Here is a 17,058-nt window from a genome sequence, read left to right on the forward strand (position 1 = left end):
TTCCTTTTTGCCTGCTTCATTTACTGCATTTTTTATATTTTCTCCTTTTGTCAATTAAATTCAATATTTCTTCTGTCACCCAAGGATTTCTATTATCCCTCATCTTTTTACCTACATGATCCTCTGCTGCCTTCACTACTTCATCCCTCAGAGCTACCCATTCTTCTTCTACTGTGTTTCTCTCCCCCATTCTTGTCAATTGTTCCCTTATGCTCTCCCTGAAACTCTGTGCAACCTCTGGTTTAGTCAGTTTATCCAGGTCCCATCTCCTTAAATTCCCACCTTTTTGCAGTTTCTTCAGTTTTAATCTACAGTTCATAACCAATAGATTGTGGTCAGAGTCCACATCTGCCCCTGGAAATGTCTTACAATTTAAAACCTGGTTCCTAAATCTCTGTCTTACCATTATATAATCTATCTGATACCTTTTAGTATCTCCAGGGTTCTTCCATGTATACAACCTTCTTTGATGATTCTTGATTAAGTTATGCTCTGCGCAAAATTCTACCAGGCGGATTCCTCTTTCATTTCTTACCCCCAATCCATATTCACCTACTACGTTTCCTTCTCTCCCTTTTCCTACTACCGAATTCCAGTCACCCATGACTATTAAGTTTTCGTCTCCCTTCACTATCTGAATAATTTCTTTTATTTCATCATACATTTCTTCAGTTTCTTCGTCATCTGCAGAGCTACTTGGCATATAGACTTGCACTACTGTCGTAGGCGTGGGCTTTGTGTCTATCTTGGCCACAACAATGCGTTCGCTGTGCTGTTTGTAGTAGCTTACCCACATTCCTATTGTGTTATTCATTATTAAACCTACTCCTGCATTACCCCTATTTGATTTTGTATTTATAATCCTGTATTCACCTGACCAAAAGTCTTGTTCCTCCTGCCACCGAACTTCACTAATTCCCACTATATCCAACTTTAACCTATCCATTTCCCTTTTTAAATTTTCTAACCTACCTGCCCGATTAAGGGATCTGACATTCCACGCTCCGATCTGTAGAATGCCAGTTTTCTTCCTCCTGATAACGACATCCTCCTGAGTAGTCCCCGCCCAGAGATCCGAATGGGGGACTATTTTACCTCCGGAATATTTTACCCAAGAGGACGCCATCATCATTTATCCATACAGTAAAGCTGCATGCTCTCGGGAAAAATTACAGCCGTAGTTTCCCCATGCTTTCAAGCCGTTCGCAGTACCAGCACAGCAAGGCCGTTTTGGTTAGTGTTACAAGGCCAGATCAGTCAATCATCCAGACTGTTCCCTCTGCAACTACTGAAAAGGCTGCTGCCCCTCTTCAGGAACCACAAGTTTGTCTGGTATCTCAACAGATACCCCTCCATTGTGGTTGCACCTACGGTACGGCTATCTGTATCGCTGAGGCACGCAAGCCTCCCCACCAACGGCGAGGTCTATGGTTCATGGGGGGGTTGGTTATCTTCATACAGTTTTTCCATGATAAAGCCATTGTAGAAAGCTGCACAGTTTGTGCACATCATTCAGTAAATTGTGTGCATGCTGTCGTGATGAGTTATTATTGATGAGGTGGGGAAAAGATTATTTAGTGACCTGTTAATTGAGTTTTGCTGGTTTGTATATAGAGACACAAATGCTTTAGTGTAATGGGGTGAAATTATTTATTACCCTTCACAATCACCTTTTTTATTACCATTGTGTTTAGATTTGAAGAAGTCAACTTACTGATTAAGAAACAAAATAGATTAATGTGTATTTGTTAGTGCATTAGTAGATTTGTGTCATTGTGACTGGAAACCTATGAATTTAACTTTACTGTTCATACATAATGGCTTTTGTGTTTCAGATTGTGTCTCACAAGTCACTAGTTACGACTTGATGTCTGTGATTTGCCACCATGGAACAGCTGGTGGTGGTCACTACACCTGTTACTCCCTGAACTGTATTAGTGAGCAGTGGTTTGAATTTGATGACCAGTATGTTACACAAGTGTCTCCTGAAACAGTCCAGAACTGTGAGGCATATGTTCTCTTCTACAAGTAAGTCTGCCCTAAAACTGATGTTTGGTTTTGGCACTAAATTTTTCACCCATAAAATAGTTCTTCCCTGCCCTAAGTGCAAGAATTAATTCCTAACAATTTCTTCTGGTGATTCTTTCATGCATTTACATTAGTTAGTTGTTCATCATTAGAATCATATTTTTACCCTCGAGGGTGTTTCTATTTGTATTAGCCCCAGGACTTATATACTTATAACAACCATGAGTTTAGTTTCTCATAAGCAAATATAATACTATGTCATTTGTAAGATTTACTAAGAATGGGATATTAGTGAATATTAATCAGTGTGGAACCCGAAGCTTCGAAACAGTTTCTGTTAAATGGTGTTACCACCTTATGGCTTTATAAACAGTATTTATTTTTTTGTACTTACAATATAAAGCAATTAAATGATTAAATTAAAACTAGTTTTACTTTTTTCCATTTTGTACATACATTTTAAGGCTATTTGAAGATAAAATTAAAAGCAGTTTTACTACTTCTTTTTTTTTTCCCTTTCATAAATAGGAAGTCATGTGACGAGATTGGAAAGAAACGCCAGCGAGCTGTTGAACTCATTGAACTCTCATCCAATGAACCATCTCTAGATTTCTATGTCTCCAAGCAGTGGGTCAACAAATTTAACACATTTTCAGAGCCAGGTCCGATTGACAACTCTGACTTTCTTTGTGCTCATGGCAGAGTGCAGCCTTCCAAAGCTGCAGATATGCACCAGCTGTGTACCATATTATCACAGCCAGTGTGGGAGTACCTGTATGAGACGTGAGTTTATTACACTAATAAGTTATTTCTTTGTGATATATGGTTGATGATGTTTTCTTTGATGGAATGAGGTGTCCAAGTTTCAGTACATACGAAATGTGGTTCCTAGAAAAGATGATTGTTCCACAGATAAGGTACTTTCAGTCTGAGTTGATGAATGTCTCTATTTTATTCTTATATGGCTTAACATTTTTATATATTGGTACACATGTTTATTTAATGCATGCAGGTAATATAATCTGCATAATTCCAGTTAGCCTTAGCTTACCCACCATCTTTGAAGCTCCTTTGCTCTTGCTGTGTAATACTTTCTGCTTCTTGAATTTTGTTGCTAAACCACAACTGACTTTTACGAGCCATTACTAGTTCTGTCAGTACTCATGTTTCAAGTGGTTCAGTAATATTTAAAAGTGTTCCACAAAAATTCCCTTTGCCACAGTGAAGGTTTGGATATGAAAATGAAAGTAATGATTTCAAACAAACTACTTAAATATCAAACAGTGGAAAAACCAGGATGGAATGTAACAATATTGTGAAAAGGAAAGTTGCCACTCACCTTCTAGCGGAGATGCTGAGTCGATTCAGCATCTCTGCTATATGGTGAGTGGCAACTTTCCTTTTCACAATATTGAAACTACTTAAATTTCTTCCACATTTCTTCAATTCCATAATAATTTTTGTGTCAATAACTTTGTGGCCACTGATCCTCATACTAAATTAAGTATCTTGGTGAATTCACAACATTTATGGACAAAATTTCTGAAATGTTCATCTTTTGATTGTTGTCTAAGCTGTTGAAAATAGGCAAAAATGTGAACCTGAGTGTGTGTACACAACACCTGCTATGTACTTAATATTGAGTGCTTGCCTGTCACAATTTTTGTGTATATTATGTCAAACTAGACCCATTGTTTTGCAAAGTTTTCATCCCTGCTTCAACAGTGAACATGGCACACCCAAAATATTACAAAATAAATCACGCCCTTCTATTACCACTCTAGGAGAGATGGAAAGGAATATGGGTTGGATGTTCCTCATTTTGGGAAGATCATAGGTAGCCCAAGCCATGGTGAAGGAAGTGGTTAATTTGCTTGAATTTGGAGTGATTCAGAGTAATGATGGGGTTTCTCTGTTGCAATTGATTTTCAGGAGTGGTTGAAGGACTATGAACAGTAATGGTTATGACGTGGGAGATCTGTTTATGGACTAGGTTTGCAAGTTAATTACTGCTGTTGCATTGTCCATAAGTGGCCAGTTTGTATTGGAGAGACTTTCTAGTTGACAGAGATCAAAGTGGACATATTGTTGATGATTAGCAGGCTTGATATGGACAGAGACTTTGATGGAGCCATCAGAGAGGTGGCATGCTGGGTTGTAAGAACACAGTTACCAGCTGCAGTGGGGCATTGAGGTGGTTAGGCTTATGAATTTTGGCTGGCCTACAGATGGTGCATTAGAGGAAGTAAGGGAAGGGTTCAGGGGAAAGGTTCTGGTATGGGCCTAAGGATTTTAGTAGGGATTGGAAGACATGTTGGACTGATATCACTTTATCGGGACTTGCAGGAGGAAGAGCCTGACAGGTGGCAGATACCTTCTGTTGGGTGATAACTATGGTTCATCATGACAGTGGTGGATCGTTTGTCCATAGACAGGATTGTCAAATCCGGGTCTATATTTGGCCATAAGTGTCTGTTCTTTCTCCCATCAAGAGGGTGGTGTTTTTGGAATGGGAACTAGGAAAGGAGAGTATGGCCAGGTTCAAGGCAAGGAATTCCTGGAAAGAAATCATGGATTGGGGAGGGTCATGTTTGGGCAGAAGCATGAATTGGCAGAGGAAAGGGTTGATGATGGCCTTTAGCTGGAGGGTTTGGTGGCAAAAAGTGTTTCAACTACAGGGGTAGATGGAAAGTAGAACTATGTTGAGACCAGTGTGATTGAATTAGGATGTGAGACTGAAGGTGCGGCCTTTCGACAAGACTGAAACTACCATGGGATTGAGGATTTTGGTAGACAAGTTGACAACATTGATTTGGATTTGTTTGGGATTTGGGTTTTGTGATGGGATGTTGGAGAGGAGTTTTGAGTGTAGGCTAGGTGTTTTTGGACAGTGGTGCCCTAACCCGGGAGTACATCTTTAAACTGGCATACTTTTAAAGTTGATGTCTGGCGTACCTTTCCAAATCTTCGAGCCCAAAAATTTAAATTTGGGAGGTGGGGAGTACGTATGTAGGATTTGTACAGTAACTCCATGTCATGACGGGAACAGAAGTGTCATGGATGCCTGTGGCATGGAAATTTGTTTCTCTCATACAATGTATGAGAGAAATAGGGATGGAAGAAATCTGAAGATTGGGAGTTCATTGTGTAAGGAGGGCTGCATATGTAGAGAGAGGGAGTTTTAGAGGTTAGGCCATTGGGCGATATTCTGAGTTCGGCAGAACTGTAGAAATGGGATGCATAACTGAGCTGCAGCTAGGAATAGGAATGCTTTTATGAAATGATATAGGTAGATGGGGCAGTGGTCTATTTGGGACACTGCCACTGCAGATATAAGAAAAGGAATGAAATGATGTCAGAGAGTTTTCAAGCATGGGTAATCACTGTAAGAGAGTACTGGATGTGGAAGTGGAAGGTATACATTAAAAGAAAAAAATGCAAACTGGACATTGAAAATAGAAAAATAAACACATGAAATAGCTGTAAAACGATCCGTTGAAAACCGTTTCAGAGTTTGGGGAATGAAAATACAGAGGAGAACCCTTCTTCACTTCATCGCCTAGTATCACCCACAACAGGAACTACTCAGCTATGTTCCTAGGGCTGAGACAATCTATCATCACGCCCAGAAATGCGGAACATTGTACACACAATCCTTCCAACCTTCCCCCAAGTTTTCCTCCTTCCTACCTTTCCCCAAGTTTTCCTCCTTCCTATCTTTCCCAACTGTTCCATATGCCACACCTACACTCAACCCCTTGCCACGTAGGTTGTACCCCTGTGGAACACCCAGGTGCAAGACATGTTCTATGCACCTATCCAGCACATCATATTCCAGTCCTGTGAAAGCAGTCATGTCTTACACCAGTTCTTGCTGTACCTTTGTGCAGCCTTTTCTGTGGGCATGGCCATCAACTAGGTGTCCACCCAGACGAATGACCACTGTAAAAATGTACCCAAGGGCAGTGTTGACCACCCAGTGGCAGAATGTTCTTCGAAACACAAAATGATTGATTTCAATGGCTGTTTCATTCCCCTTGCCCTTTGCATTTTTACCCACAATACCAGCTATTCTGAACTACATAAATGGGAATTGTCTGTATAGTACATCCTGCAGTCCCACAGTTCTCCTAGTCTGTCTCTACTAGCCTTTGTCCCTCACTTACCTCCACATGTCCCTATGCCTCCTCCCACCACTTCTCTCATTTTACTGTCACTTACTTTCCTTCTGTTCTATCTCCCCCTCACAGTCAAATGCCATTGTATAACACTTAATTCTACTATCTGGACCAGACTGAGTTAACTGATTCCACTTTCCTAACCTGTCTGCTTGCTGCCTCTACCTCCCTGTTGTCAGCTGTTACATGTAAAATGTTGTACTTTATATTGGTAAAAGCATGCAAACACAAGAAACTATTGATTTTGATTTAAAGTCACAAGGTAATGAGAAAATAAAAAAGTACTGATCATAATAGAGGGAAACATTCCACGTAGGAAAAATATATCTAAAAACAAAGATGATGTGACTTACCAAATGAAAGTGCTGGCAGGTCGACAGACACACAAACAAACACAAACATACACACAAAATTCAAGCTTTCGCAACAAACTGTTGCCTCATCAGGAAAGAGGGAAGGAGAGGGAAAGACGAAAGGATGTGGGTTTTAAGGGAGAGGGTAAGGAGTCATTCCAATCCCGGAAGCGGAAAGACTTACCTTAGGTGGGGAAAAAAGGACGGGTATACACTCGCGCACACACACACATATCCATCCACACATATTGTTTGTGTGTCTGTCGACCTGCCAGCACTTCCATTTGGTAAGTCACATCATCTTTGTTTTTAGATATAAAAAAATACTGACCTACACTGTAAGACTCTGAATGTTATAGAAAATATTCATCATGAGATCCGTTGTCATCCCACATAATTACTTCCCTGATGTTGTTTTTATCAGTGTAACACAGGATGAATTACACTGAACACGGTGCAAAAAATTAAAGAACAATGGTGGGCACATTGAGGTAACTCCCACATACACCACTTCAGGTGTCAACAGATAGATGTGTCTGCTTACAGACGAGACTTGTACTGCTACCAGTGCAGTTGGTGTGTGAGTAACAAATTACACTACACTATTAACAGACTGCCACTTGCTGGGCAAGACTCTGATCCTATTACAAAAATAAGACAAAGTGGAGTTAAGCCACTTGGATTTTAAGGGGCTTGTATAGGTAAGTACAAGGGGCATAGCACTGACACAGAGGAGGGGGTATGCATCTTTAAAGCAGGCAGGTTGGTTAAGGGGAGTAGGGTGCCACTGTTGGTAAATGAGAAAGGAAGTCATTTTGGTGCAAGTTACACAGTAACCATTTACATGTAACTGGCTACAGGCTTATTAAATTTATTATTTTTGGGAAGTGTGTAGAAAGTTATGTTCCATTCAAGATTTTCCATGACTATATTAATGATGCTATTTACATGTTCACATTTGGCAGAATTTCTGCTATTTGTTTGTAATTAGCATATTCATTTTCAAATCCTAACAGCCAGAAAATCAAGATTTTGTGAACTCTTGAATCAACAAGTGATTGAAAAGTGAGAACCTATTTTAGACTAGAGGAATAACATGAGAAGTGTTGAAAATTGTCCCTGGAGGGAAAGGAGAGATGATGCAAAAGAAGAAAAAAAAAAGGCATTGAATAATGAGATCAAGCAGTGTTTGTAGCTGATCAGGGAGCATGATACTTAATGAATTGATGGTTTTGCACCTCTAAAATGCAACTTGCAGGATTCTTACTTGTTACAAAAGTACAAAACTTAAAAGGTCAAAATGTAGAACATCCCACATGGCGGAACAGTAATTAAGAAGAACTGGGTTCAGTTTTTCCTGATTTAAATTTCTTATGCCCCTAAAGGACAGCAGGCAAAATGTAATATAATCCAATGTATCTGTACCTGGCCCGGTGAAACATGTCACTTGACAGCTCGCGTGTGGTTGGCTACACAGCGATTGTGAGGTTGCAATACCTGCCACCGCACACGCCCACAACTCCTAAGTACGTTTTGTAAATGTAAGCTACAATCAACATTTATATGTAAGTGCAACAAAGTACATTTTTCTAACAATGGAGAGAACAACGATGGAGACTAAGCATTTGATAGTATGTTAAACCAGGAAATAAAAACACCCAAAGTTAATGACAGTATCTACAAAAAGTCGTTCCAAATTGTTACAGTAATAGCTGCATGTAAAATGTCGTATAATAATGTAATCTAAGCATCCCATATAACATGCTATCCACACTCATAGAAAGAAATAAAGCAAAACATGCATAGCCTACACGATTGCAGAGAGAAAAAGAATTAATTCTGTATACATTTACACTCACCAATTTACAATGTCAGTGGTGCAATTCCATCCAGTTCTCCTTCACTGTCATCGGAATTGGCGCCAAAACCATTGTCTTCATCATCATCATCATTATGAGAAATCGTTAATTGTTTGTTTTCATTTATAATTTCATCTATAGTCTGTGCTTCTCTTATTAGTTTAGCAACATGGTCTACTTTTTTCCTCCATGACACAGTGTCTACAGTAGCAAGACCTTCATGTAGCAGTCTTTCCACTTCTGTTATAGTAAAACTCTTGTTGTTACTTCTGATGTGTGCCTCAACTTCACTCCAAACCAATTCAATTGGATTAAAATGACAGTGATAAGGCAGTAGCCTAATTACCAAGTGACTCTGTTCGATTGCAATTTCATCTACAATGTATTTAGGCATCACAGGCTTATTTTGTTTCACGAGCGAGTATAACAGCAACTTTGTCATGCTCATGTCCACAGCAATGTCTCTCGCCTGCAACCACAGCACCATAGTTTCTTTACTCTCACTTGTGGTGGGAGTTTTATCTAAAATCACGGAATGGTATGGTGCATTGTCCATCACAAAAACTGTCGGAACACTAAACTGGAGCAACAAATTTTTAAACCACTGTAGAAGCCGTGGGTGGTCCATATCCTCATGATAGTTACCAGTTTTTTACGATCGAAAAACTAGAAGACCTTCAGGCACAAAGCCGTTTGAAGATCCTGCATGGGCCACAATTAATCGTGATCCTCTTCCTGTTGGCTGATGACCGCTGCTATTCGGAGTATCATCTGTCCAGCATTTCTCAACTGATTCTCCAGCGTTGACCCAGGTTTCGTCTAACCATATGACTGAGTGAAACTTCCTGGCAGATAACAACTGTGTGCCAAACCAAGACTTGAACTCGGGACCTTTTGCCATTCGCAAGCAAGTGCTCTACCAACTGAGCTACCTGAGCACGACTCACACCCCATCCTCACAGCTTTACTTCTGCCAGTATCTCGTCTCCTACCTTCCAAACTTTACAGAAGCTCTCCTGCGAACTTGCAGAACTAGCACACCTGAAAGAAAGGAGAGCTTCTGTAAAGTTTGGAAGGTGGGAGACAAGATATGGCAGAAGTAAAGCTGTGAGGATGGGGCGTGAGTCGTGCTTGGGTAACTCAGTTGGTAGAGCACTTGCCTGCGAATGGCAAAAGGTCCCGAGTTCGAGTCTCGGTCTGGCACACAGTTGTTATCTGCCAGGAAGTTTCATATCAGTGCACGCTCCACTGCAGAGTGAGAATCCCATTCTGGCATATGGCTGAGTGTATGTCCTTTACTACAATTTTGTGTAAGAAAATGGTGCAAGCTGCAACGACATGAGCTTTTTCTACTGACAGTTTTCGTCCATATAACTTTTTAAAACGGAAGCCCATACTTTTTAATATCATCTTAAGTGACATTTTTCCCCCATGAGAAAAGTTCACTTTCTTTTAAAGAAATTAGCAACTTCACTATTGTGGGGTATTCTTTCCGTTTATAGTATCCGTATATGTGCCGACGAATTACATTGGATTGGAAAGAATCAATATCTGTAACAGGACAAGGCTGCTTTTTTTTCTTGCCCGGAGTACTTAAAAACAGACTGTTCCTTCCACACTGTTTACTTCACTGTCTTATAAGTCTTGAAGTAGCACCCCTTTCCTTATAACTTTTCGTTCACTGAGTCCCAGAGTTTTCGAGGTATGCTCTAAAACTTCATCGGCGGGAATCGACGCATGCCCATGAACAGAAACAAATTCTTTTTCTTGCTCATAAAACTCACGCGTCCTCCGTAGCAATTCCAAATCCTGACTATTTAATGGCACTTCACGGCGCAACGGATTGTCGCTAGGTGAACGACATCATTTTGGTGACATTGTTTAACAAACAAAAACTGTAGTCAAGGCGGTAACACAACACAACAGCAGGCATTCGTGCACTGACATACAATGTTTACATGGAAGCCGGCAATGTGGTAGTCACTTGTTAGTTAGTTATACTACCAACTCTACGGCGCTTGGGGAGTGACCTTGAAGTGTCATGTTTCAGCGGCCAGGTATAACAATGTTAACCTTGGATGAGCTATAAATAAGACAGCATGTATAAAAATGTATTACCAATAGTTACTTATATTATCATTACTTTTCAACATAATGACTGTAGCGGTTGAGGCATTAGTTATATGTTACCTCAAAACTCCTAATTTGGAAATGCTGCCCTCATATAGTCACTTTTTCTGTTCACGGATCAGACTAGTATGACAGATGATTTAAAATGTGCTGCTAAGATTGGTTAATGAGTTGTTCACTTGCATAGGCATTGTCAGGGATCACAACAATTTCAGAACTCACGCACAACACCTTCACTCGCAGAGTTTTATCTGTACACTTGGTTTGTTCCTCAACAAATTTCTGCTGGAGTATTCCCTTCTGCTCGCAGGCAACAAACAATGCTTCACAATTCACACTTGGCAGGAGAATAAACTTAGGTGACCATGTTTATGCGACTGCAGCTCAGCATACACTGACGTTTTGAACTCAGCAGTGACAGTGTGTGTGACGCGGGAAATTTGCTGTCACTTACTGTGCATACCATTCACCTGCCGCATGGCTGGCGTTTATGCTGTGCAATTGGAAATTTAAAAAAATCTTGTATCTCTGCCAAACATGCCACATAACTGGCAGTTCAGTTTCTCTCTTTTATCATAAAAAGGTAATGGAAATTCAAGACAATAATTTCAGATGGCTAGAGCTGTAAAATCTTCTCAGTAGTGTGCATGCAACACGTGCCTTTTCATTCGTATGAAAATTTAAAATAGTTATGTGCAAATTGCCAATAGTATACAGAGTGCAGAAAGGAGGAAAAAGTTATCAAGGTTAAAATAAGATAGGGGATATGGAATCGAGCAAACCTTGCCAGGTTGCCATTGTCGAGACAGACATTGTTTTGTAATTGTGTCAGTAACATGCCAGTCAGCAGTGAGTGCATAGCAGTTGTTGCATATAATATAGTAACCTATCTTACCCTAGCTAATGTCTGTTACGCTAAAGAATACAGTTGCTGTTTAAATTAGTTGAAGATAATTCTTTAAACTGAACATTCAAGTCTGGGTGAATTTTAAATACCTATCCTGGCAGATTGCATTAGGCATGATATTTACTGGGTTTAGACTGACTGTTAAATTGACTATGGTAGAAGTACTATAATGCCATTAATTTTGTAATAAATTGTCCTATACAACATCACTGCAATAACTTACTTGACATGTGGTTCTGTGATGTACAGTGTTATTTTTAATAATAAAATCTAAAGCTCAGATGTTGTAATGTTTGCAAATGTGTAGAGTTATTCTAACAATGGAAACTTCAGCTTGAAATGTCAACAAGGTAAGGAAAAGATAGATTGCTACCTACCATAAAGATGATATGTTAAGTTGCAGACAGGCACAACTAAAAGACACCTACACATTAGCTTCCAGCCACAGCCTTTGTCAGAAAAAGTAACACACACACATTCATTCACAAAAACAAGCACACCTTAAACATACATGATCACCATCTCTGATAGCTCAAGCTTACATTTTTAAACTTTTATTCTAACATATCAGGTACACTGCAACTGTAAATTAATATACTGATGAAAGAAAAAGAATATTTAAATTAAATTTTACACAGTCTTGTTTTCTAAATTCAAATTTTAACAGTAAATACTCAAAATTTTGCCTCCAATGTTGCCACACAGTTGATATTTCCAAAGAAATGATTGGAACACCCTCTCAATAATTCCTGGTATGATGCAAAAGATTGTAATGGCCTCAAAAATTCTTGCAACCAGCTTTTCAAGGATGTTGACTGTTGTGAGGGAAATGGGTTATTCACAACACTCCACAGGTAACTGGTTTTAATAAATGAGACTTTCATAACATTCCACACAAAAGGAGGTTAGGTGTATTTTAAGTAATAAAAGTTCATTCTTGCTAACTGTACAGTAATAAAATTGTGCCTTACAGTATTACATTTCAGCTATCTTGTACTGCTACGAGGGCTATTCAGGAAGCAGGGTACATTTTGGCATTTAAAAAAAAAAAAAAAAAAAAAAAAAACCTAAGTACAAGAAATACATGTTATTGTATACATCTGAAAGAATGACTGACTTTCCTCAGCGTTTGTTTTGAACTGCTCTTCTAAGGCTGTGCAAAAGTTTGACAGTACCAGGCAGAATTTATTATTGCTCCACATTTGAGAAAATCAATAAGCAGCACACCTTGCCTACCTGTCGCCATCAACTTCCTTGCTGACAAGGTTTACAAACATTTTCTTGGTTTTTGGGAGGACCTTGTGTGTCCCCACTCCATGGACTGTAATTTTGTCTCACAAATGACATGTTTCACCCAAGTCTCATCACCAGTTACGATATGATTCAGTAATGAATCACCATGTTTGTGGTAGGTCTCCAGAAATGTCAACTTTGCCCCCATTCACTGTTCTTTATGGTTCTCTGTAAGCACCCATCATGCACAAAATTTGTGGTAGCCTAGCTTTCAAGTGACAATTTCAAACAACAAAGTCCAGGAAACATGTGGAAAAAAAAAGCAGATGTGAAGCGATGGTTTTCATGAATCATTTCATCAACTTTAGTGACAAGATCATCAGTCACAGTGCTCGGGCGTCCACTCTTCTCTTCATCATGAATGTTGGTTCGGCCATTTTTAAACCAAATGCACCATTTCTGGACGGAACATTCACTCATTACGTTGTTTCTATACACTTTGCACAGTTCACGATAAATTTCTGTAGGTTTTAGATTTTTTGCCAGCAAAAACTGTATCACAGACTGCACGTCACAACTGGTGGGATTTTCAATTGCAATGCACATTTCAAATTCAAGTAGCGAAAAAACCAGACACGCAGGGATGTTCCCGCTGTCACGGATGGATGCTGACTGAGCTGCCAAACATGCAGATACCAAAATATACAGGGTGTTACAAAAAGATACGGCCAAACTTTCAGGAAACATTCCTCACACACAAAGAAAGAAAATATGTTATGTGAACATGTGTCCGGAAACGCTTACTTTCCATGTTAGAGCTCATTTTATTACTTCTCTTCAGATCACATTAATCATGGAATGGAAACACACAGCAACAGAACGTACCAGCGTGACTTCAAACACTTTGTTACAGGAAATGTTCAAAATGTCCTCGGTTAGCGAGGATACATGCATCCACCCTTCGTCGCATGGAATCCCTGACGCGCTGATGCAGCCCTGGAGAATGGCGTATTGAATCACAGCCGTCCACAATACGAGCACGAAGAGTCTCTACATTTGGTACCGGGGTTGCGTAGACAAGAGCTTTCAAATGCCCCCATAAATGAAAGTCAAGAGGGTTGAGGTCAGGAGAGCGTGGAGACCATGGAATTGGTCCGCCTCTACCAATCCATCGGTCACCAAATTTGTTGTTGAGAAGCGTACGAACACTTCGACTGAAATGTGCAGGAGCTCCATCGTGCATGAACCACATGTTGTGTCGTACTGGTAAAGGCACATGTTCTAGCAGCACAGGTAGAGTATCCCGTATGAAATCATGGCGGTGAATCGAGGAAGTACAATACATACTGACGAAACTAAAATGAGCTCTAACTTGGAAATTAAGCGTTTCCGGACACATGTCCACATAACACCTTTTCTTTATTTGTGTGTGAGGAATGTTTCCTGAAAGTTCGGCTGTACCTTTTTGTAACACCCTGTATGCGATCGGCGCCTGCCTAGCAGCATCAGATGGAAACGTTCCCTACTTTCTGAATACCCATCGTATTTTTGTAGTGTAGTTAATTACCTTGACAAATCAATATTGCTATTGTACTTCTAGTATAGGAAATTTAATTATTGACCTTATACTGTAAAAATTGCAGGAAAGTACAGGTTGAAATAACAACAACAGTATGGAAAGGATAGATTACCACTCACCACATAGAGGAGGCACTTAGTTGCAGAAGAGCACAATGAAAGAGTGTGCTAAAATGTTAAATTTTTTGGCAGTCTTTCTCGTTACACCTGTCTGTGACACAGTGCCTCCTCTATGGGGTGAGTTGCAGTCCATCCTCTCTATATTATTGTTAAAAATTACAGAAAAACTGCTTCTAATGGAGCCAGCAGTGGAAAGGAATTCAAAGTTTTTCCAAGTTTGACTGTTCAGCTGAAACAACTATCTTGAACTAATTTGACAATAGTCTGTGTCACTTTGGAAGCCCCTTCCTACACACACACACACACACACACACACACACACACACACACACACACACAAACAAACAAAGAGAAAATGAACAAAGGGATGGGGGATTTGCCTTATTGTCTACTTGTGATGGGGCAGAGAGGAAGGCAAACAAACTTTCTATCTTGTCAGGCCTTACAATATGTTTTTGTGAAAAACAATTAATACAATTACATTGCCACTGGTTTATGTCCATGTTACAGTCTGGTGGAAATCATTTACTTACTTCCAGAGCTAACTGCTGCAAGAGGCAGGAGAAGACCAAATCCTATGGGCTAGTAGGGGATGATAGAGAGAGATACGTGAAAGAGGTTCAAAATTGGGCCACCATCTGACATGTCATACACTATAGTAATTGTGCTCTTAGCACATCAGGTATTAGGAGTATCAAGTTAGTTTAAATGCCCACACTTTCATCTGGGTGCCATTTTATGTCTATAGTTCCATAACTGTGCATCCTGCATATGGTTATTTGAAAAATTTTGTTCATGTACTCAGATCTGAATTGTCGTGTCTGCCCAACCTGCCTCAGTACTTGTAAGTTATAAAGCTGCAACAATTTTTTTAACTTTCATGGTGTTTATTGGTTTCAGCAAATTTAAATATTTTAATTCCAGGTTTGGTGGTGGTCCTGCATGCAACTTCCTCCGTGCTTGTGCCACATGCCAAGAAGAACAAGAAGTTTTACAGAGGCGTATAAAACAAGAGCTCCAGGAATTCATGCAGCTCATCAAAGATTTTCAGGTACTGCAACTGTCAAGCATCACTACAATAATAATTATTTATCAAGGTTTATATCCTCAAAACATCATATTAAAATCTCTTACATAGTTCTTGATATTTGTAAGTTAAAGTTGGAAATGAAATAATTTTCACAGGAATATGATAATATGCTCTAGCTAGCACGTTTGACTCACCCATCTCGTACGTGGTTTTCTGTAAATCCCATCGTACTGGAAAGGATGTAATGAATCAGTTGTACATTAACAGATCTAAGTAGGCAATTTAGTCTACTTCTGTAAAGTATAGTTATAACTAATTATGACTAATGAAAACCTATTCACTTTCAGGATTACGGTACTTTTTATCAGCAGTTAGAAAACTAGTTGATTTTCTTAAGTGGGGTAAATGAGTATTTGGTACTGTAAAATCCAAAAGGTGTTGATTCCAGTTTAGATGTGCAGCTTTGGGTATTATCTTACTTGATAATTCTGCAAGTTTGTCAAAATATCATTGCCTTTAGCTTGCACTGAACGTAAGTGTTCTTTCATTTACATCCCTCACATATTGTTAGCAGAGCTCTTCATTTCTGCCAAAACAACTGCCCCCATCTCGCTCATTTGTCTGTGACTCGATATAGGGCTCTTGAACACCTGCAGAGGTAGATTCCATCATCCCTGCCATGGAAAACTGTGCAGGAATAGTGAGTGCTCAGTCAGTCACAGCTTCCTGACAGGACAGGGCTCCTTGTGCTGCAACACTCTGGAGACATTTGACGATCACTGCTACCAGCTGTGGCTCTTCAGGAAGGCTCACTTGCACACCTTCTGAATGTGGCTGCAGCCAACTTATTTTCCAGTAGTTTGAAATATGATGACTGTCTTCTTGACTGCCACTGACAATTAACCACATGTAGTTGTTCTGCTGTAGGAAGGTTAATGAAACTGTTGGTGTCACCAAAATTCTATCACATTTGGAGGAACAAAAAGGGATGATTTGTTTAATAAACTAGGCTCACTAGTGGCATGTTAAAAACTTGCATATTCCTAGTATTAAATGATTTTTTTTGCACTGGGCAAGTGAGGATGTTTTAATGATTTGATTGAGCTTTGAGAGATGTGGATAAAATGTTTTGATTTCTAATAAAACTGATAAAATTTATAAACAAAATTTTTATGATTTATACACTATTATCTGTGCATCATATATTTTATTTTATGAAAAAAAGTAAGTCAAATATTTTTAATAGTAATTTCTAAATGCCCTCTGAGGACTACTTACAATGGAAGGGGGATGTTATTAAATTGGCAGTGCATCATTGGCTAGTTAACCATTCTTTTGAAAATTCTGCAAGCAGTAAATCTCAACACCACAAACAGAAATTTGATTCTGATTGTGAGCATTGTTTACAAATAAATGTTTACAGTTTACACACTATAGTAAATCACATGTTGATTTCTGTACTAGAGACAGAATGTTATGCAAAAGCAATACACAAACATACTAACTTGGTAGTGCTTTATGAGAACAAAATGTCATAGAATAATAAAGGATAAGAATATTAACTATGGATATTTTGACTAGTAATGTGCTATCTTCAGTCCCAGTATTTTATTTTTCAACTGGTTAATAGGAACATAAAGTA

At 39.2% G+C, this 17,058-nt stretch overlaps 1 protein-coding gene across 2 annotated transcripts in view; it reads left to right on the top strand.

Annotated features, from left to right (window-relative positions):
* Positions 1-17,058, top strand: part of LOC126194827 (ubiquitin carboxyl-terminal hydrolase 20) — a 186,111-nt gene that overhangs the window by 113,361 nt on the left and 55,692 nt on the right. For both annotated transcript variants that reach the window (XM_049933156.1, XM_049933157.1), the window contains exons 12-14: positions 1,836-2,028; positions 2,557-2,811; positions 15,311-15,437. In XM_049933156.1, coding sequence (XP_049789113.1) covers positions 1,836-2,028; positions 2,557-2,811; positions 15,311-15,437 — 575 coding nt within the window. The remainder of the gene's footprint in view (positions 1-1,835; positions 2,029-2,556; positions 2,812-15,310; positions 15,438-17,058) is intronic.

This window comes from Schistocerca nitens, chromosome 7 (assembly GCF_023898315.1).
Source record: "Schistocerca nitens isolate TAMUIC-IGC-003100 chromosome 7, iqSchNite1.1, whole genome shotgun sequence".
Lineage (NCBI taxonomy): Eukaryota > Metazoa > Arthropoda > Insecta > Orthoptera > Acrididae > Schistocerca > Schistocerca nitens.